A 22,069-nucleotide genomic window follows, 5' to 3' on the forward strand; every position below is an offset into this window, starting at 1 on the left:
GCGACCAAGGGGGCCCCGTTCCCACCCCCTGCCAGGCACTGTCCACGAGGCCCGCGGGTTGCGGGGCCATCGCCGCTCCGCGTCTCATCACCAGACGGGTAGGCCCGACCAGGTCTCGGCCCCAGGCCTACCTCATTCTTGAGGGTATTTCTTTTCCTTGGTTTTGGGTATGTGTTGTCGGCGCCGTCTGTGAAGTAGAATTGTATAAGTGTTGCCGTGTGCTCGGTAGTCGGTATTAGCTCTGCACTGTGTTTTCACTTTTATGTTTGCTTTTTGTGTAAATGGAATTGTGTTTTCTTTTTTGTGTGCATTTGGTGGAATTATATTTGTGTGCTTCCCGTGTGCGGAGAATAAACGTGCTTTATTGTTGAACTGTTCTCCCGCTCGCTTCGTCTTTTCCCCATTGAATCCCCATCTTGCTTCACGTAAAGGGTTGGTAGTGGGCTGAATACGCCCGATAATTAATCGAACCGTCGAGGTCGACGATAACACCGCTCGGTTATTCTGATAGTACGGAACGGGTCGCTTAAGTGGCCCGTGTCCGAAGTCGACCTGCGGCGAGGTGCGATCGCCCGGTCTACCCTCCGCGTGGGTACTTAGGTAGTTCGAATTTGGCGAGCAACCCTATCCCACGCGGGGGCTGATTGGCTCGATCGCGGTGAGACCGAAAGGTCCACCCGTGACTGGTTCCCGGCGTTAGTCCGAGAGGGTCACGACTGGATTGTCCGTCCGGTGGGCGACGCGCCGCGATTCGAGTTACGTGGCCGTCGCACGCCGGCGGGCGCGAATCCGCAACACTGGTGTCAGAAGTGGGATATAAATTCATCGCCCTCCTCGCGGCACTGGTATTGGAGAGCGGGACAACAGGCTCTCCTGTCTCCAGCGAAATTCACGGGAATCGGTCCAGGGGTGAGAGAAGCGACCCCCGATTCCCTCCAAATTACGAGCGAGCAAATTAACCCTTCACGAGAAGCAAGATGGCGTCTCAAGGCGAGCGGGAGCCGGGGGTATTAGAAATGTATATGTGTAATAATGTAGAGTCCATGGCCCAGGATGGAATCCCCGAGCAGGAAATGTTGATTGTGCAGGAACACGGACTCGCCCAACTGAACCCAGGGCCCGAGGTGGGTGCGGCAGCGGCCGCGGTGTATGACACCTCCCCCCCCCTCTCCACCAAGACCCTTCCCCAACCCCTGCCGAAACGGCTCACTTGAGTGCATCCGACATGGCCCAGCTATTCACCATGCTGGCACAAATGAATGCGGAAATACAAACGAAATGAAAGACATGAACAAGCAAATGAAAGAACTGTGGGGTGCGACGCAGAACATGGGCCGATGCCTGCAGGCGGGCATGAAGGCCGTGACAACGGAAATAATAGTGGAGACAAGGGAGGTAAAGGGTGAAGAGTTGGCAGTAACGGTAGCCGGGAAGGGAACGATAGAGGAGAGACTGCACGGTGAGGACGGGGTAAGTGACGCACACACACACACGGAGGTAGTGGAGGATAGTGAGGGTGAGCTGGCGGACTGGGTAGAGACCCAGTGCGAGCACCTGGATGGCCTCCTCCAGGAACGAGGGGAGGGAGTATGCCCCCTTGAGGCGAGTCACGACCAGGTGAGTTCGGTCGTGCTTTGCGAGGTTGAGGGGAGGAGTGCTGTGGACAGGTGCACTGAGAGCTTGGGGGTATAGAGGCCCCGGAGACCCTTGTGGGGACACAAATCCCCAGTGTGGTTGTCCCTGCGTGTGTGGTGCAAGGCGTGAGTGCGTCCCCGTGTGTGGAAGCGACCCCGTGTGTGAGTGGTGTGGTGGCGATGGTGCCGGAGTGCGTGCTTCCCAGCACGCCGTGTGTGGATGAGGCACCGCGGGTTAGTGCCCCCGCGTGTGTGGATGAAACGGCCAGTGTGGGTGAGGCACGGAGTATGGATGAGACACCGCGGTTGAGTTCCCCGCGTGTGTGGATGAGGCACCGTGTATGAGTGAGGCCGTGTGTGTGAGTGAGGCACGGTGTGTGGATGAGGCACAGCGGTTGAGTGCCCCCGCGTGTATGAGTGAGGAACGGTGTGTGGATGAGGCACCGCGGGTGAGTGCCCCCGCGTGTGTGGATGAGGCACGGAGTGCGAGTGAGGCACCGCGGGTGAGTGCCCCGCACGCGTGAGTGAACGGCCGTGTGCAAGGTCGCTGTGTGCAAGGGAGACCGTGTGTGTGAGAGAGCGGTATGAGAGGGAGATGTCGGTTGGCATGCGGGAGCACGCAGCCGCGTCTCCCGTGTGAATGTGATGGAGTGGACTGTGTGCGTCGTAACACGCAGGTGTGCGTGGGTTGAATGGCGACGACGAAGGCGACATGAGAAGAAAGAAAGCCGAGTAGCGGCTGTAGTTGTTTCGGGGACCGTGCCGGGTTCACCCAGCAGTGAGCACGCGGTTCGTGCTGTGCAACGCACGAGACCGCCACGTGCTCGCTTGCGAGAGTGAAGTCCCGGTCCGGAAACGCACGCGGTGGATTTGCCGATCCCGCGGACGGACAAAGTTTAGGCAGGTAAATGGATTTGGACCGGACGGGTTCTCCACGCGATCGTGTGTGTTAAGCTCCAACGGGCAAAGCACATGTGTTCGCGTGGGGAACCCCTCGAGACGTGTGGCTTGTGTTTTTTTTTTATATGCGCACGGTGACGTCATGGCTGCACGTGGGGTTGGAATCCGGCAGGAGGGGTATCTCTGCCGGATGGTCCCGTCCAAGGAGGGACGAGGAACACGTGCAGCTGCATGACGTCACGGGCAGTTGCAGGTGCAAAGTGCGCGAGCTCTGAGTTGCCGCGCAGGTGCTGCGCATGAAAAAAAAAAAAAAAGCAAGCCTCACTTTCGGGTGTACAGGATTCCTGGGCAAGGGGTGAAAGACCCCCTTACCTGGGCACAGGATGAAAACTAGTTAGGGGGAAGGGTTAGCTTAGTTAGACCGACTTCATGGGGCAGGGGTAAGTCCTCATGGAGTCCGTGGAATGGATTAGGTAGAGGGATTGTAGCCAGATTTAGGTTGGGAAATTAATTTTTGGGACATTTGAAGACACTGACAGACTTGTGAATGTGTAGAGGGGACGTAGCTTAGCTACGTAGTGTTAAATGGAACGTGCTATAGTTTAAGGGACGACGTGGGAGCACGAGTTAGTTAGGGGATGTAGTTAGAAGGATGGCAGAGTTCAGCGGTGTGTGTGTTGAAGAGTTGGTGAGTTGTGAGGAGAGTACGTGTACATGTTGAGTGAGTGAGGCCAGCGGGTCTGTGTGTGTGGAGTGAATGGGGAATGCATGGTGCGATGAGTGATTGGGGGGAGGAGTGACTCCCGCCCAAGGGACCCCGGGGTCAGAGTAAAGTGAGTTAGCTGGGTTAGTCAAATTGAAAAATGGAGGTCGTTTTGTTGTTGGTGGGAAAGTAGGCTCGAGACCCATTTGGAGGGGTGCAGGAGCCCTGTTGACGGGCTTGGGAGCGTGGCTGCGAAAGGTGAGTATCGCTGAGTGGGTACCCCGGGCACCAGGCTAGTCGGCCGCGGTAGGCCAAGGGCCCATGGGGGGCCGGGATAGCGTAGTGGGCACGGGTGCGCCTGCTTGGTGCGGGGGCCCGGGGCGCCATTAGCCGCGTGGGCAGTGCAGTGGGCACGGGTGACCCTCGGAAAGGGGCCCGGGAGGCCGGCCTGCCACGTGTGCGTTTCAGGGGAGGTGCCATGGGGGGCACTCCCCGGTGTTAGGGAGCTGGTAGGCTCGGAGGCAGTGTAGTGCCCGGGGGTGCCATAGCGGGAGATTCGGCAGAGGGTCGTGCCTGCCAGAGAGAGCCACGTGTCCCAGCCAGGAGACCGTGTGAGGGCACGGAGAGAAAATTGGGGGGCGAGGCCCGAAATTGTAAGGACACCAACACAGGCGACGGGAATCTGGGTTGTTAGAACCAATAGTTTAAGCGAGAGGCGCTTGTTGAAAGCCCCGGGGTAGTTTAACTGTTAAATGGTTAGGGTAGATTAGGAGATGTACCCCTCCGCACCATCCATCCCCTCGCTGTCGTTGTGGGCCGCTGGACCCACTTTGGGTTATAGATCGCTGAACTCTGGGGAGGCCATTCTGAGGCTTCGTTGGGCCTCGGCACAGGACGTTAGCTCTCCCTTGTTCCCCTCCGGGAAGGGAACGTAGGGGTTGGGAGTAGGCTAGGTGACAGAATAGGTTAGCCGAACAAGGACGATAAAGGGGGTTAGGGGACGATTTATAGTGGGGAAGTAAAAATAAAAACAATAAAAAAATAAGTTGGGGCTAAATTGGGGTTTGACAAATTAAGGGAGTGGGTATGTACAGTGACAGGCAAAGGCGATAGGTGGGAGGGAGACAGGAAGGTAGGTCCGAGCCCGCCTTCCAAGTGGCCAGCACCACCGCACTCCCTCCACCAACCTCCACTGAACGGCAAAAGCTGGCCAGCTTCATCTGCTGGCTGTGTTGCTGCAAGGCCTGTGCCGGCCCACTTCATCTGCCGGCTGGCTGTTTTTCTTCAAGGCCTGTGCCGGCCAACTTCATCGGCAGCTGTTGTTTTGCTGCGAGGCCTGTGCCGGCTGGATCATCGGCAGCTGTGTGCTGCAAGGCCTGTGCCGGCCAGTTCAGCTGCTGGCTGTTTTTCTTCGAGGCCTGTGCCGGCCAGTTTGTCTGCCGGCTGTGTTTGCCTGCAGCGGCCTTCTTCTGCGGGCTGTGTTTGCCTGCTCACCTTTGCCATGCCATGCCCACTGCCCATGTTCACAAGCCCCGTTCAATTTTTGCTTTGCCCCCCCTGTTCATTTCCATGTGCGCCAGGATCTGAAAGCAACAGTTTGCAAGCTGCAAGAACTGCCCTGTTGGCAGCTACAACACGGGCCTGCAGTGGCGGCCCGTGCACCGTGTTTGTGTTCATGCATCCATTCGTTGTGCTCATTGCGTGTGCCACTTGAGCTGGCACGGAGACTGCGTTGTGCAGCCCAAGCACCGTTGTGGTTCACTGAGTTCAGTTCAAAAAGGAAGGCCTTGGACTGCGTGTGAGCAGCCAGCCACGTTCCCTGTCACCTGCATTGTTTGAGTCAGAGACTGCATGTGGGCAGCCTGGCTCCCTGCTAACTGCTTTCTTTTGCAGAGTTCAATGATCCTGGGCCATGGTTTAGTGTAAGATTTGTAAGTTAAGGTTAAGATGTACTGTACATATGAGTGCGCCCCGGCATGTATGTCTTAGCGCCGGCAATTTTATTTAAGTCGTCCGTGTGAGTGAGTTTGTTTAGGTAGTTACGCAGCCCTCAGGTTATTTATTTTGGGGACACGAATACCATGAATGTCGCACTCAGGGATCCGTAGGTAAAATGTACTAGGGGAAAACTACACATGATGGCACACGAAAATTTGACGACTCGGGACGAGTCTGTAAAAAGGGAAGGGGGTAGTGTTGTGGTTACCAAATTCGCAAACCACCATTCAGGTCCCTTAGGTGAGGTATCTCGGTAAGTGCATGTGTAGTTAGGCCCAAACCCGTTGTCTAGTGGGAATACATGTCATTTATACGTGCTGCGACTCTTCAGGATAGCCGTTTTTCTTTTACTATCTTTATTTTGGACCAATCGCCACCATCACAACCACAACAACAACCACCAACCACAACGCCGCTTCACCACAACCGCCATGACCTTTACCGTCGCAACTCGCCACCATCGCATCACCGTCATCTCGCGCCACTCATGGGCACCGATGCTGGACTCGTGTAGGGCGCACGTTGAACAGCGTGTACAAAATCACGGATTTTCTGCTTCAAAAACGGATCCAAAACGACACACGCCCACTTTTTGCCGTCCAATCGGTGAGCGAGGGGCGAGTGGGGCCCGCCCCCAGGGCGATCGATATATGCAAATTTGTGGATCAAAAAGCCTTCACGCCCACTTTTTCTCGGGCCAATGGGGAGCGAGTTGAAAGGTCAAAGGGAGGGGGTCAAAGGCGAAGTTACGGGGGGATAAAAGGACGGTGTTCGTCAGTCAAAGGAGTCGTAAAAGTCGGAGCGAAAGAGTCAGTCGTAAAAGTCGGAACGAGGGAGTCAGCAAAACAGGAACGAGAGAGTGGTAAAAGTCGGAACGAAGGAGTCGCAAGAAGTGAAAGAGTCAGCAGAACGAGAACGAGGGGTCGGAGAGTCGCAAGAGGGAACGAGAGAAGGAGTAGTAAAGGTCGGAACGAGGCGAAGGAGTCGGAACAGAGAGTCAAGACTTCGCGGGCGGTGGAGCTGCTCGTCGTGTGCGTTAAAAGTCGGAACGGAGGGGACGAGCTGTGGAGAGGCGGCGAGGGCGGACGAGGGGGTGCTCGCGTCGTGCAGGGAGCTGCACCCCTGGGAGGCCGACAGCGCGACCTGGCCGAGGTGGAGACGCTCGTCGCATATAATAAAGATCCTCTATACCCCGAGCATCAGCAACCCCCTCCTGTTCCCCCCCGCGCTGAGATAGTGCGACCAAGGGGGCCCCGTTCCCACCCCCTGCCAGGCACTGTCCACGAGGCCCGCGGGTTGCGGGGCCATCGCCGCTCCGCGTCTCATCACCAGACGGGTAGGCCCGACCAGGTCTCGGCCCCAGGCCTACCTCATTCTTGAGGGTATTTCTTTTCCTTGGTTTTGGGTATGTGTTGTCGGCGCCGTCTGTGAAGTAGAATTGTATAAGTGTTGCCGTGTGCTCGGTAGTCGGTATTAGCTCTGCACTGTGTTTTCACTTTTATGTTTGCTTTTTGTGTAAATGGAATTGTGTTTTCTTTTTTGTGTGCATTTGGTGGAATTATATTTGTGTGCTTCCCGTGTGCGGAGAATAAACGTGCTTTATTGTTGAACTGTTCTCCCGCTTCGCTTCGTCTTTTCCCCATTGAATCCCCATCTTGCTTCACGTAAAGGGTTGGTAGTGGGCTGAATACGCCCGATAATTAATCGAACCGTCGAGGTCGACGATAACACCGCTCGGTTATTCTGATAGTACGGAACGGGTCGCTTAAGTGGCCCGTGTCCGAAGTCGACCTGCGGCGAGGTGCGATCGCCCGGTCTACCCTCCGCGTGGGTACTTAGGTAGTTCGAATTTGGCGAGCAACCCTATCCCACGCGGGGGCTGATTGGCTCGATCGCGGTGAGACCGAAAGGTCCACCCGTGACTGGTTCCCGGCGTTAGTCCGAGAGGGTCACGACTGGATTGTCCGTCCGGTGGGCGACGCGCCGCGATTCGAGTTACGTGGCCGTCGCACGCCGGCGGGCGCGAATCCGCAACAATATATATACACAGACACACACACACACACATATATATATATATATATATATATACACAGACACACACACACACACACATATATATATATATATATATATATACATATATACACACAGACACACACACACACACACACACACACACACACACAGACACACATATATATATATATATATATATATATATATATATATATACACAGACACACACACACATATATATATATATATGCGAATTCGCGCTCGCCGGCGTGCGAGCGGCCACATAACTCGAATCGCGGCACGTCGCCCACCGGACGGACAATCCCGTCGTGACCCTCTCGGACTAACGCCGGGAACTAGTCACGGGTGGGCCTTTCGGCCTCACCACGATTGTGCCAACCGGCCCCCCGCGTGGGATAGGGTTGTTCGCCAAATTCGACCTACCTAAGTCCCCACACGGAGGGTAGACCGGGCGATCACACCTCGCCGCAGGTCGACCCTGGACACGGGCCACTGAAGCGACCCATTCCGTACTATCGGGATAACCGAGCGGTGTTATATCGTCGACCTCGACGGTTCCGATTAATTATCGGGCGTATTCAGCCCACTACCAACCCTTTACGTGAAACAAGATGGAGATTCAATTAAAGAAAAGACGAAGCGAAACGGGAAAAACAGTTCAACATAATTCACATTTATTCCGCGGCACACGGAAAGCACACATATACAATTACAACAATTATGCACCAAAAGCAAATGTAACAAAAGGAACACAACAATGCAGATCTACTACCGACTACGCGAGCACACGGCAACACTTACACAGTTTTACTTTACAGACGGCGCCGACAACACATATACTCAAAAGCAAAAGAAAAGGGCCACCCTCAACGACAAGGGGGCAGACGGGCCTGTGGGCCGAGACCGCGTGGAGCCTACCCGTCTTGTGATGAGCCGCAAAATGCCGCGGCGGTGCCCCGACTCAACGCTCCTCTGCGGGTTTCGTTGGCACGGCTTGGAATGGGGTGGGAACGGGGCCTCCTTTTCGCACTATCTCAGCGCGGGGGGGAAACAGGGGGGGTTGTTGATGCTCTGGGGAAAGAGGATAGCTGACTTGCTTGCGTCCCGCAACGAGCGACTCCACTGCGACCTCGACCGCGTTCCCGGCTTCCCCTCTCTGCAGCTCCCCGACAGACTCCGAACCCCGATAGACCGACTCTCCTCCAGACCCGTCTTGACTGCTGCTGCCACACTTCGCCGCCGCCACACCTCTCCAACTCGCCCGAGCCCGAAACAGAAACTGACTGAATTCGCCCCGCGCTCGGCGCTTTATAGTACAGCAGGAGAATCCATATGCAAATTTCCGGATCAGGATGAGCTCGGGGGCGGGGCCACGCTCGCTCATTGGACGGAGGAAAAGTGGGCGTGAACCTCCCCGATCCTCGAATTTGCATATATCGATTCGACTCCGACGCGCCTGGAGGCGAGGCCAAATCGCCCCGCGCTTAATGATTGGACGGAACAGAAGTGGGCGTGTATCATTCCTGATCCGACCTTTCCTCGGAAAGGCCGCTTTTTGCACCCGCGGCTCAGCGCGCGTCCCGCACGAGGCCAGGACAGCCTGACGCTCGGTGCCCACAAGCGGTGCGGGAATGGCGACAGAAGGAGGAGAGGTGAAGGTGGTGGAGGGTTTATTGTGGCGGTGATGGCCATGGCGACGCTTGGAATGGCGGTGATGCGATGTTTCCGGGAGCGAGCCGTGACGGTAAAGGTCGTGGCTGTTGGCGTTGTTGTTGTTGTGAAGAGGCGTTGTGGTTGGTGGTTGTTGTGTGATGGCGGTTGAGACGTGGTTGGCTCAAAATAAAGATAGAACAGAAAAACGGCTATCTTAAAGGGTCACAGCCCGAATGAATCACATTTATTCCCTCTAAACAATGGGTTTGGGGCTAACTACACATATACTTACAGAGATATCTCACCTACGGGACCTGAATGGTGGTTTGCGAATTTCCTCAACCACAACACTATACACACACACACACACACACACACACACACACACACACACACACACACACACACACACACACACACACACACACACACACACACACACACACACACACACACACACACACACACACACACACACACACTTAGTTTATTACGTGAGCGTCACTCCCCACTTCTACCAAGCACGACATAGTATATATACTCACCAGGCTTCACAAACTCCTCCGCCATGACGTTTATCGTTCAAAACGAAGACAATGATGGTCGGATGTTATTATTGTTAATATTATTATATAATCCGAATCACACCGTCATCGGACACGACCCCGACAGAACAGTTCGAGGTCAGAGGTCAATGTCCAGACTCCACTGTGCCGTGTCGGAGTTCACAGCCCACAGGACATCCAAACCACCCGAACAGAAGCCGGAAGTTTGAGGTGAATTTCCCCACTTCCGGCCGCCACGAAGCGCTTCCACGTCTCACCTTGGAAACTCCTCCTTCCCTCCACGGAACCTTCGTTTACATCAGATTAATACATTTCAAAATCAGCAAGGGATTAAATACTATTCTTACAACGGAGTATTACAATTTATAATTCGGTTTAACTGTTTTGAGAAGACCTGACGCGACCTTTACCGTCATGGTCACCATACTGTGAACCAATGTTTTTATTCATATTAATGATTGTACATATTTATGATGTCCTCAATATAGTGTTGTTACTTTATCGATACAAGGGTATGTAAAAACCAATGTATACACATATTGAAACGTTCCTTCAAATCGGCAGGTGTTTATTTTCGGGAATCGAGAGTCTCTCTTCCGCCAAATACTTTCCGATTTTTTTTAAATGTGGGATCGTGTGAACGGAGTGTTCGAAGAACATGTGAGATGGAACAAGGGGAGAGATGAGAGGGAGGGGTGGAGAGAGAGAGAGAGAGAGAGAGAGAGAGAGAGAGAGAGAGAGAGAGAGAGAGAGAGAGAGAGAGAGAGAGAGAGAGAGAGAGAGAGAGAGAGAGAGAGAGAGAGAGAGAGAGAGAGAGAGAGAGAGAGAGAGAGAGAGAGAGAGAGAGAGAGAGAGAGAGGAGGGGTAGAGAGGAGGGGGTAGAGAGGAGGGGGTAGAGAGGAGGGGGTAGAGAGAGAGAGGGGGTGCAGAGAGAGAGGGGGGTGTAGAGAGAGAGAGAGGGGGTGCAGAGAGAGAGAGAGGGGGAGGGTGTAGAGAGAGAGAGGGGGGTGTAGAGAGAGAGAGGGAGGGTGTAGAGAGAGAGAGAGGGGGTGCAGAGAGAGAGAGAGGGGGTGCAGAGAGAGAGAGGGGGAGGGTGTAGAGAGAGAGAGGGGGAGGGTGTAGAGAGAGAGAGGGGGAGGGTGTAGAGAGAGAGAGGGGGTGTAGAGAGAGAGAGGGGTGTGTAGAGAGAGAGAGGGGGTGTAGAGAGAGAGAGGGGGTGTAGAGAGAGAGAGAGGGGGGTGTAGAGAGAGAGAAGGGGGTGCAGAGAGAGAGAGGGGGGTGTAGAGAGAGAGAGGGGGTGCAGAGAGAGAGAGGGGGAGGGTGTAGAGAGAGAGGGGGTGTAGAGAGAGAGAGAGGAGGGAGGGTGTAGAGAGAGAGAGAGAGGAGGGTGTAGAGAGAGAGAGGGAGGGTGTAGAGAGAGAGAGGGGGGTGTAGAGAGAGAGAGAGGGGGGTGTAGAGAGAGAGGGGGTGGGAGAGAGAGGTGTGTAGAGAGAGAGAGGGGTGTAGAGAGAGAGAGGGGGGTGTAGAGAGAGAGAGGGGGGTGTAGAGAGAGAGAGGGGGGTGTAGAGAGAGAGAGGGGGTGTAGAGAGAGAGAGAGGGGGGGTGTAGAGAGAGAGAGGGGAGGGTGTAGAGAGAGAGAGGGGGGTGTAGAGAGAGAGAGAGAGGGGTGTAGAGAGAGAGAGAGAGGGGGTGTAGAGAGAGAGAGAGAGGGGGTGTAGAGAGAGAGAGGGGTGTAGAGAGAGAGAGAGAGAGAGAGAGAGGGGGTGTAGAGAGAGAGAGAGGGGTGTAGAGAGAGAGAGAGAGGTGTAGAGAGAGAGAGAGAGAGGGTGTAGAGAGAGAGAGAGAGAGAGAGAGAGAGAGAGAGAGAGAGAGAGAGAGAGAGAGAGAGAGAGAGAGAGAGAGAGAGAGAGAGAGAGAGAGAGAGAGAGAGAGAGAGAGAGAGAGAGAGAGAGATAGATAGATAGATAGATAGATAGATAGATAGATAGATATATATATATGGAGAGGTCGCCAACACCTTAAACCGTTAAGCCAACATCAGGTTTTATAGTGAGGTGAAGCAGGTGTAGAGTGTAAAGCGAGGTGTAGCGTGTGTATGTGTATGTGTATGTGTAGAGTGTACAGTGAGGTGTAGAGATAAGAGAAGAGACAAAGAGAGGAGACACAGAAGTGTTGAGAACATGGCACGGCCATGTTTGTCCTGTCTGTCCCCCAAAGTGCAGCATTTGTTATCACTTGGACAATGCGCTGTGGGAAAGGACAGAATCGGTCCAAATGGATTGCTAGACTGGGACCGAGTCCAGTCGCTTTGCTACGACCACAATCAGCCCGGTAATGGCGCCGTTCTTGTTCGGAATTTAAATTATATTGTAACCAGTATCTCTTTGCTTATGACTCCACCCTCTGCCTGTCATCATCTGTCATCCCCCAGGTTGGCAAGCAGCAGCCTCTTCACTCTCTGCAAATCTGGATAAAATCACAAACTGGTCCAACACATGGAACATGTCTTTCAACCCAGACAAATCTCACACTCTCACGATGTCTCTCCGAAAGGACCACTGGAACCCCCCCCCCCCCATCCACTTTCTCAACAATCCTCTGGAAGAAGTCCTTTCATTCAAGCTTCTGGGTCTCACTATCTGCCATGACCTTTCCTGGGAAAGCCACAATTCCAACCTGGCCTCCAAAGCCAGTCACCGACTGGGAATCCTCTATCGTGCAAAGTCCTTCCTCTGCCCACCTGAGCTCCTGACCACATACAAAGCTTTCGCCCACAGCCTGATGGAATACTGCTCTCCCCTCTGGGCTGGTGCTCCTGCTTCCCACCTTTCTCGGCTTCACACTGTGGAAACCAAGGCATTTTGGATCATTAGCATTTCCCACGGTGAGGCTGAGTCTTTGGGTCTCTCACTCTCTCAGCGCAGGCAGGTCGGTGGTCTTTGTCTTCTACCGTCTCCTCTCCGGCCTCGTCCCCCCTGCTGTTTCTGTGATATGTCCCCCTCATATTTCTGCAGGGCGCTCAAGGTCCGCCAGCAACCCCCTTCTGGTAAAACAACCAAAATCAAGAATCATTGCTCACCTTCACTTAAATTATATTGTGTGTGTGTAGTTTGCCTCTTTTTTTTTCTCCTCTTTTTTTCCCACCCTCCTTTGGAACCAAACTTCCACACTCTCTTCAATGCCATTCTTCCCTCCAGGTCTTCAAAACAGCCGTTCACCACCACCTCTTATCTTCCCATATTCAAAACCACGATCTTTTCTTCTCCCGTTAATTCACCCCAAACCCAACTCCTTCAAATTCCCTCCTTTCCTTCCCGAAAGTTCCCTGTGGTGTCCATCTTGTATACAACTGGATACACCCCACCCCATCCCTCTCCCTTCCACAGATCTCCTAATGTCTGTGTTCCCCACTGTGTTTTTTTCCTTCCCTCTCCTCCCCCTATTGTCTCCTCCTCCCCTTGTTGTGCATTCTATGTGTTAGCTCTCATCCGAATCCCAATGGACCCGTTGGGACTGTGCTCGAACGACTCACGAACATGTTCAACATCCTCGCCACTTGTGTTTGGCCATCCTTCCCACTTCCTCTGCAGGATACAATCAATATCTATCAACTTTTCATTCCATTCACGAATCGTTTTTCTCGATGATGCCTGCCTTGCAGAGGTCATCCTGAAGCTTCGTTGAACCTGCGTCGTTGATTTGGTCTGTATAAACCGCGCAACACGCTGCACTTTTTCTTGTGCAAACCGCGTCGTTGTATCCCATTTCATGATTTTATTTTTTATTGTGGTTTGAATTTGGAACGATAGTCACTCAATAGGGTGGTGGGCCAACACGTGCGGCCAGTATGCCCTGTATGGGCTGTAGTGGCATAGAGTCCACCAGCATCTGGAATTCTTCAGGAGGGATGTGACACCATTCTTCCTCGAGAAAGTCAACTCACACCTGTTTGATGGAGGTGGGAAACGCTGTCTCGGGTGTCGTTCCAGAATATCCCATGAATGTTCATTTGGGTTCAGATCTGGTGACGGAGAAGGCCATGACGTATGGATAACATTCGTGTCATGCTCATCAAACCATTGGGTGACCACACGTGCTCTGTGGATGGGGGCCATTGGGAGGGTCTCCTCTTGCAGCCATGCTCGCCATAATTATAGGCAACCAGGCCTGTGCAGCAATTTTATACATGACCCTGAGCATGCAGGGATGTTATTTGCTTAATTTACATGTGGGCCACACCTGTGTGGAAGCCATTGCTTGGTGGCCTTCATTTACCCAGGTGTGTCCATTTACCTGTACATTGACAATTATTATCTTTGCAATACAATTTTTTCCCCCATTCTTATCATTTTTGCTCTCAGTTTGTCGGGGTCCAGACAGATTGAGTGCCAATGATGTCAATGAAAGATAAATTTTTTTTTGAGGACAACCCTTTAAGCAGAATGAGGTTTTATTGTAGCACACAAAGCTAAGACCCGACCCCAGATCAATCCAGGGTCTAATGTCACATTTGATGGTTTGTTTAATGTCGCCGTACATCACGATGTCCTTAAAAAAAAATAAAGAAACACGGTGTCCTTTTTGTTAGGACCTCAGCTGGATCACTGCTCCACCATCTCCTCGCTGGGTTCCATCGCTTGCCACGTTCACGGCTTTCTGATGTCCCAAAGTGTTCAGACATTCGAAGAAAATTATTACAGGTGGCTTGTGTGGACAAATGCCCCACAGGTAAGAACAATCTTTCATAAAACTGTGTTGTTGTTTTTTTTTTGCGACAAAGTCATATATATGATTGTGATGATTGATCAATAAGTCTGTGGCCAAACTTTATGGGATTTGTTTTTCTCTCTTCATTCCAAAGGCTCATGATGAAGCTTGTAGTTGTATTACATGCAGGAGTTCAGGAGACATCGGTGCACTTTTGTACACAATCACAAGGACATTAATAGAGAATAGAAAATTGACAGTGCATGGGATTTGAACTTTGTGGGGGGGGGGGGGGGTGGTCCCAGCATCTGAGCTTTGGGTTTAAACAGAAATGCTAAAGACACCAATTCATATTTGTTATACTATTTGAGTTATTTTTCAGTTAAGAGTTGAATATTTTTTAAAAAGAACATGACGATGTTATGAAAGTACTGGGTGCTGACGAGCTGATGGATGGACACCTTTCAATCCCCCTCAACTACTTTTGTGCAACACCTGAGAACAAAAGCAGGGTGTTCCTTCCACAGCTTCAACGTGAGCCATTATTTTTCAACCCGTTGGTGAAGAAGGAAAGGAATGGGAAGGTTGGACATGAAAGTTCCAGCTAAAGTTGAGTGAAATTATCTTTTCTGTTTCCATCACCTTTCGAAGGACACACACAGTTATCGTGTCAATTAGCTAAAGGGAATGTCATCTCATTTTTTTATTTTTGTATATCTTGTCGAGGCTCGTATGAGAATGAACACACAACGCACAGCAAGGGGGGCATGAGACAAGAGGGGCAGGAGTGGGAAGGACAAAACAGTGGGGAACAGAGACATTAGGAGATCTGTGGAAGGGAGAGGGATGGGGTGGGGAACATGGGGGAATAGAAGAAGGACACGACAGGGACTTTCAGGAAGGGAAGCAGGGAATTTGAAGGAGGTGGGCTTGGGGTGGATTGACGGGGGTAGAAAAGATCGAGGATTTGGATGGGGGATGATAAGAGGTGGTGGTGAACAGCTGTTTTGAAGGCCTGGAGGGAAGAATGGGATTGAATAGAGTGAGGGAATTTATTCCAAAGGTGGTGAAAAAAGTGGAATGAAAGAGTGAAGGTGAGCAGTGATTCGTGATTTTGGTAGTTTTACCAGAAGGGGGTTGTTGGCGGACCTTGAGCACCCTGCGGAAATATGGTGGGGACAAATGGCAGACAGAGCGGGGGGCGAGGCTGGAGAGGAGACGGTAGAAGACAGAAAGACCATTGACCTGCCTGTGGTGAGAGAGTGAGAGGCCCAAAGACTCAGCCTCATCGCGGGAGATGCCAATGATCCGAAATGCCTTGGTTCCCACAGCGTGAAGCCGAGAAGGGTGGGAGGCAGGTGCACCAGCCTAGAGGGGAGAGCAGTACTCCATCAGGCTGCAGATGAAAGCTTTAGATTATGGTCACATTAGTTATTTTTATAACTTTCCACCATAAAGTTGGCTTTTCTGCTCAGTCCCAGGAGCAGTTCTGAGAATCAAGTGGCAAAGGGAATGAACAAAAGGTGTGAACCAGATAATTTCATTCGTGTAGTAAAACCCACTGTCTTCTCCCCACTCTCTTCTCATGTACACGTAGCCCCAAGAGCCTTCGCCATTGTTCAAAAATGTCATTCTCACCAAACGTATCATCAAGGAAAACTGGCACGGTCGTCTTGAAGCTCATCCAGTCCCGTCAATCCAAAATGGGGGCGTATCGAGGTGATCTTGAGCCAATTCACCCCAAGATGACTGCTCAGAATGTCAGTTTAAGGATGGTTCAAACAAATTTGAGAACCGACATTAGGAACGTCCCAAACAAGTTTTCTAATTTTACAGTTTATAAAGTTTCAGATGGATGACACAATGGTATCGGTTTCACTTTCACGAATGCTCATCAATCTCTTTGAATTTGCTTGCATCAGGCCACTCACTTAATGATCGACCCTTATAACACCATGTGGATATGTTACAGCACTTCCTGTATTCACCGTACTTTGCCTCGGCTAAACAACACAAGTCTGATGTTAACTTGAATGGACTTCACAATGCAATCTCTCAATGGGCAGGGTCACAGAACATAACGAGCACCCACTGATCTCATGAGACTACTCAGCTTGTTGATTTGGTTGCCTCAAAAGGAATTTGGATGAGCATAGCTATCGCTGTTTTTTTGCTGCTAATTTGCTGTTCGTCAAGTGTGTGGGTCGACCTGCTGCTCACTCAGCACGTGCATTAATTACGTCTCTGTCGCAGGTATTTATTGATTCTTTTGAACACCTTCTCAATGCTGATGACCCCGTTGGGACCAGCATCTGTGTTCTCAAGAACACGGCCGTTCTGGAACGCGCTCTTGGTGATGTAAGTGTGTGTTCATCACAAATCATGTAAATATGTGTTGTCGTGATATCTCGTCGCTCGCATTCTTCTTTGAATGTTGATGCATCCACAGCAGTTTGTTTTTGTGTCGCATTCTTGAATGTACTTTTCACTTTTTTTACAGCACCCCAGCCGTGGGAGCTGGGACCTGAATGTCTGAGTGGGTGAAACAAATTATTTCTGTGCTAATTTTCAACCTTTTATAACTTACAGCCGACATTATGAATGTTTTCCTGCATTTTTTGCTTGATTGTTGTTGCGACCCCAATGGCAGGAAAGAAGGCGTCTCCGCACACACTATTTTTTACATTGTGTAATTTTGATACAACTAAAATAAATAATAAACTAAGTAATAAATAAACCAATGTCACCCGCAGGGTGACCCGTATCTTGCCAAAAGGTGACCACGTGTGACTTCTTTAAGGTCACACTGAGGTGAACAGAGCTGCTATCCACCAGGAGCGACTCCTTGAGGAATATCTGCCTACGAGAGATTCCGATGAGAATCGTTCTACAGAGTAACCATGAAAAATATGCTTTTGCCTCATAACATCACCAAATGATGTCATAATGTCTCAAGCTTGACATATCTAGAAAGCACTCATCGAGGTGTTCAATTTGAGGTACTACACGATATGGTTCCTAAAACTTGAAAATTTGACCTTGGGGTCAAATATGTTTGACCTCAGGCGCTAACCATGAAGGTCAAGGCCAATCGCCACCAAAACCTAATCAGCTGAGCGCCAGACCATATACTACATTCCCATAAAGTTTGGAGATGATTCGATTAAAATTACTCAAAAAATAAGGGTTTCGTCGACCTTCATGATTTACCGCAAAGTGACCTTGACCTTTGACCTTGACCTTGACCTTTATGTGAGCTGAAGGGTATTGTAATAATACTACGATATGTGTACCCACAAGAGTTTCCGATGAGAATTGTGCTCTACTGAGTGATATAAAGGTGAAAAATCCAATGATTACAGACAAACAAAAAAAAAAAACTTACCAAGTAACAGATCTTGCAAAAACTTCGTTTTGGCAAGATAATAAGCATAAACCAGCTTGTATTCCTATCTGCTATCCCCTCCCCTGCCACCTCCCCCTCTCCTCCAATTCCCCCCAGGACCCAATTCTGATCGGCCGTAAAATGAGACAAACTTTCATCTAAAGACCAAACCCACAACCTTATCTCATCTCGCAAGTCTTCGACATCATCCAAAGCTGATTAGGAAAAATGAAAGGAAATGAAAAAATTGAATGGCATGCAAGAAATGAATGAATGATAATAATAATAATTATCTTACTATAATTCACCGTCCGTCCGTCCGTCCGTTTCCAGGTACTGCAAAAAAGGGCTGAATCGATCGCAACCATTTTTTGGGTGTGTAATCCTGGGACCCCTTGGAGTAAAATAGGCATTAACGTGACCCCCTTGATGGCTCCCTGAGGGAGCGGGTACTTCTCGTAATAATAATGAGATTAGGACCATGGGGTGATGGGGTGACAAGGTCCTGCCTGCTTGTTGGGCCAAGCTGCTCTCAGCCAGGCTTGTAGGTATGTGGCGATACACGAGTTGTAGGTAGGTGGCGATACACGTGTAAGTATGTGGCGATACACGCTTTGTCGGTATGTGGTGATACACGAGTTGCAGGTAGGTGGCAATACACGCTTTGTAGGTATGTGGTGATACACGAGTTGCAGGTAGGTGGCATTACACGTGTAAGTAAGTGGCGATACACGAGTTGCAGGTAGGTGGCAATACACGCTTTGTAGGTATGTGGTGATACACGAGTTGCAGGTAGGTGGCATTACACGTGTAAGTATGTGGCGATACACGCTTTGTAGGTATGTGGTGATACACGCTTTGTAGGCAGATGGAGATATGAGTGTTTTCTGGTTTGGTGGCGATACACGCATTGTTGGTATGCAGCGATGCACGTGTTGCAGGCAGTTGGCAATTGTGTGGGAGAAAAATAAATGGAAAGACTTTACTGGAAACCCATCAAGAGAGAGCTCTGTTGAATTGGACACATCATGTGACTTCTGTTTCTGCCTTTGTTTTGAGCTTTGTGTTGTATTGCCTCTCTAGGTTTACCTCTTATTGGGAACTGAGTGTCCTTTTCTCTTGCGGGACCTACTGGCTTCAACTCATCTTTCCACCATCTTTGGCAGCGCGACGGTATGACAAGACACTCAAGCAAAAGTAGCATTTCTTTCCAGTCGTAAGTCTCTGCAGGCTACTGTAAGTAGGACCTGTTACTGACGATGGTATATGAGAGTACAGCTCATATACTATAGTTCTAACTGTAGCATTAAGCCTGGTGTTTGCTTAGGATCTTCATGTCCTGAGTTTGCGCCCCGTTGGCTGCTGAATTAACACCAGGTGGGGTTGACTCAGCCTGTCATCCTTCCAAGGTCGGCAAAATGAGTACCAGTGTACTGGTAAAGGGGAACAGCATCAGCGGTACAACCGTGCTTCCAATAAATGATGGCTTCAAGGCAGGCAAGCTGCCATACGCAAGAACAGAACAGAACTGTAGCATTTTTGCCTGGGCAGTGAGATATGACGTATCACGGTAACATCTCGTGACGTGATGGCGTCATGATAGTGAAACGTGACGGGGTGCTTTTACAACATGATGTGACGATGACTGTATGATGCCGTGTTCATGTTATCGAAGAAATATAGCAGACTGTTACAAAGATTGAGACAAAACGCTATTTTACTTTAAGTACGCATTTTAAAAACAGCAAAGAAGAAATTTTAATTTGTCACAAATATAATGATATAAAATAGGGTCGGCAGCATAGCCGAGAGGTGCGCACACTCACTTTGAAGCTGCGCAGCCTGGGTTCAAATCCCGACCCAGCGATAAACTGTCATCTTGGTGTCTCACGGGCATAGCAAGGCATCAATGATGTTGCTGTCCCTCGGATGGACATTAAGCCAGAGGATCCACCTGCCAGCAATCGTTGTTGGTGGATGTTGTAGTCGTAGTAGTAGTAAACCGTGCTTGGTGAAGGATTTATACACAGGGATTGTAAGAAAAATCCATTCACATATATTTTTGTACGAGTTGTGTTCGACAACATTGGATGGCTGTGGTGGAGGGACAGACAGATTGTGATCATGACGTTTTTGCAACTTGAATATATATATATATATATATACATTTTTTAAACAAACAACCATTTGTATTTGTTCAAATAAATCTCACTTCCACACACATACACACAGATGGACCTGTTCCGTGTACTCCTCGGCACTCCGCAAGGCCTGAACCTGCGTAATATTCTGTGGCACGGCTTTGCTGCTCCGCAAGAAATTCCCAGAATGTGAGGGTTTTGTGAAATTTCATTTTTATTTTTTCTGTGTACAGTTTATATGAGAGTTGTGCATCCACCTCAGTGAATATCTGACTACAGTAATACCTCGCTCAGCGCTGCTTTGTAGAACGCTGATTTGTTGTGGAGCTCTTTGTCCTACAGAAAAGTTTTACGGAAAAAAATAAAAAATTAAGACAATCCAGAACACACAGCCCACTCTCCGAGTAACCGCACCCGCCGCCATTGTTTACACCGCGTGCACATGCTCTGAGCCAATCAGCGCTGCTTACTCCGCCTTCGTTTGTCAGCAGGATGAGACTCCTCCCACCTCATTCACCACCGCTGCCATGTAGGAGGTGTAGAAGCAGAGTAGAGTACAACAACAACAACAACAACAACAACAATGCATTTTTAAGGCCATTTTCCCTGCTCGAGCGGGGGTCAGCCGAGAAGCAGAGGAGTGATGGCTATTATTATTATTTGTATTGATGTTTGTCCATATTTTATGTTTTTGTTAAGACTGATGTTATTTTCATTGGTTCACGAGCGCCAGCCAGAGTGACCACTATATTCGTTATGTCTGTGTGTCTGTGTGTGCAGAGCATAACTCCGTGGACTTTGATGTGATCTTGATGAAACTTGGTTATGTGTTCGATATCAATGTATAGTTGTGTTTTCCTGGATGACGGCGTGTTATGCCCATTGTGGGCGGAGCTACGCCCCCAAAAATAGCCATTTTTAGGGGGTAGTCGGATTAAAAATCTATCTTCTCCTTGGGAATTGACTGAATGGAATGGGTTCTTCGGTATTTGATTATCAAAATGAATTATCTAAAACTTGTTGTCCGATTTTTTTTTATTTTCGTCACAAGGTCAAAAACTTAGAAAATTTCGAATTTTGACATAAAAATCATACGACCGCCCAAACTTTGAGAGCTTGGATGACAATATTTTTTATGCATAATCTTAAGGTCATTCCCCACCGAAAGTCTTGAAACCATTTTGCTCTATCTCGAACACCTTGCCCGTGGCGCCCCCTTCAAGTTTGTTTTTACGCTGATTTCATCAAAGTCTGGTTAATCCGAGGAGTGTGAAATGCCATATAGAAATTATGACGTTATATTGTTCCTGGAATGTTCCGGAGGAAGTTTTGCACCAAAGGTCATAATCCTTGACCTTTAAAGGTCACAAAGGTCAAATTTTCAAAGTTGGGGGAATCGAACCGGGTTTTCGACCTTCTTTGACTAACGAACTCCAATAAGCTATAGCACGTATCGTGTTTCCTTATTTTAATGTCCACAACATTGTTTTGTGACCTTTAAAGGTTATGCAAAGGTCAAATTTTGAAAGTTGTTGAACGAAACCGGGTTTTCGACATTTTGCAGCTGTTGATTGAAGGCCACTATAATCATTTATAACTTGGTCAAACATTATCACATTGTCTCATCATTGACTTCTGAAACAATCTACATCGTCAAATACCGCTCGTGAACCGTCGTCGTCTTCAGACTTGTTCTAAAATTGTATTTATAAAATAATGTTTACCATCTGTATTATTATTAGCACGATGACCGATACCCCAATGAAGCCCTCAAATACCACTCTTGTGCAAGAAATAACGTTCTCAGGAACGCATCTCCATATCAACAATGGTGCAAGGACCCCTTTTAGCGCATTCTCAATTTGCACGATCTTCCCCAGGAACGCATCCTGAGCACGAAGCGAGGTATTACTGTATAATCGGTGAACGCTGTATGGTACAGGGTCGCCTGAAATTCGCTTTACCCCAATCCAGTGAAGCATTCGTTCTTAAACTCTTTTAACATGCAGGTTTTATTGTGCAGTACTTCCAATATAATTAATCATTCATTGAATCTGTATGCTCCCCATCATTCTCCTTGCACCACCGAATTCATCGCCAAGTCCTCTTCGACATCTTGTGTGACGTTTGTGGAGTCACGGAGAATGAATGCTTTACCGTGGAGGAGTGAAGCGGTTTTTCAAGGCACCCTGTCGATAGTCTGGGCTTCAGCATGAAAGAATTGGGAGATAAACCACACTCTGTCAAGTGTCTGCTTGTAAGACTGTTTTTCAGGTGAAGTTTCATTCATTTTCTACCACCAAAGAGAAATGTCCATCACCCTGTACTCATCATGAGGGCAC

General features: G+C 49.7%; 2 protein-coding genes across 8 annotated transcripts in view; one reads left to right on the plus strand and one right to left on the minus strand.

Annotated features, from left to right (window-relative positions):
• Positions 1–9,732, minus strand: part of SRA1 (steroid receptor RNA activator 1) — a 35,062-nt gene extending 25,330 nt beyond the window's left edge. The window contains exon 1 of the mRNA XM_085864367.1: positions 9,474–9,732. Coding sequence (XP_085720493.1) covers positions 9,474–9,498 — 25 coding nt within the window. The 5' untranslated portion in view covers positions 9,499–9,732. The remainder of the gene's footprint in view (positions 1–9,473) is intronic.
• A 1,673-nt stretch (positions 9,733–11,405) lies between these two features.
• The window catches only part of ERMARD (ER membrane associated RNA degradation), an 82,787-nt gene continuing 72,123 nt past the window's right edge, over positions 11,406–22,069 (plus strand). The window contains exons 1-6 of one of the 7 annotated variants that reach the window (XM_085863699.1): positions 11,406–11,825; positions 11,926–12,378; positions 14,083–14,222; positions 16,455–16,559; positions 18,670–18,759; positions 19,819–19,916. In XM_085863699.1, coding sequence (XP_085719825.1) covers positions 11,675–11,825; positions 11,926–12,378; positions 14,083–14,222; positions 16,455–16,559; positions 18,670–18,759; positions 19,819–19,916 — 1,037 coding nt within the window. In that variant the 5' untranslated portion in view covers positions 11,406–11,674. The remainder of the gene's footprint in view (positions 11,826–11,925; positions 12,379–14,082; positions 14,223–16,454; positions 16,560–18,669; positions 18,760–19,818; positions 19,917–22,069) is intronic. The other 6 variants (XM_085863696.1, XM_085863700.1, XM_085863697.1 and 3 more) reach the window with 6 other exon arrangements.

The sequence above is a fragment of the Eptatretus burgeri genome, chromosome 18, assembly GCF_056783735.1.
Source record: "Eptatretus burgeri isolate ZD-2024b chromosome 18, Ebu_testis_v1, whole genome shotgun sequence".
Taxonomy (NCBI): Eukaryota; Metazoa; Chordata; class Myxini; order Myxiniformes; family Myxinidae; genus Eptatretus; species Eptatretus burgeri.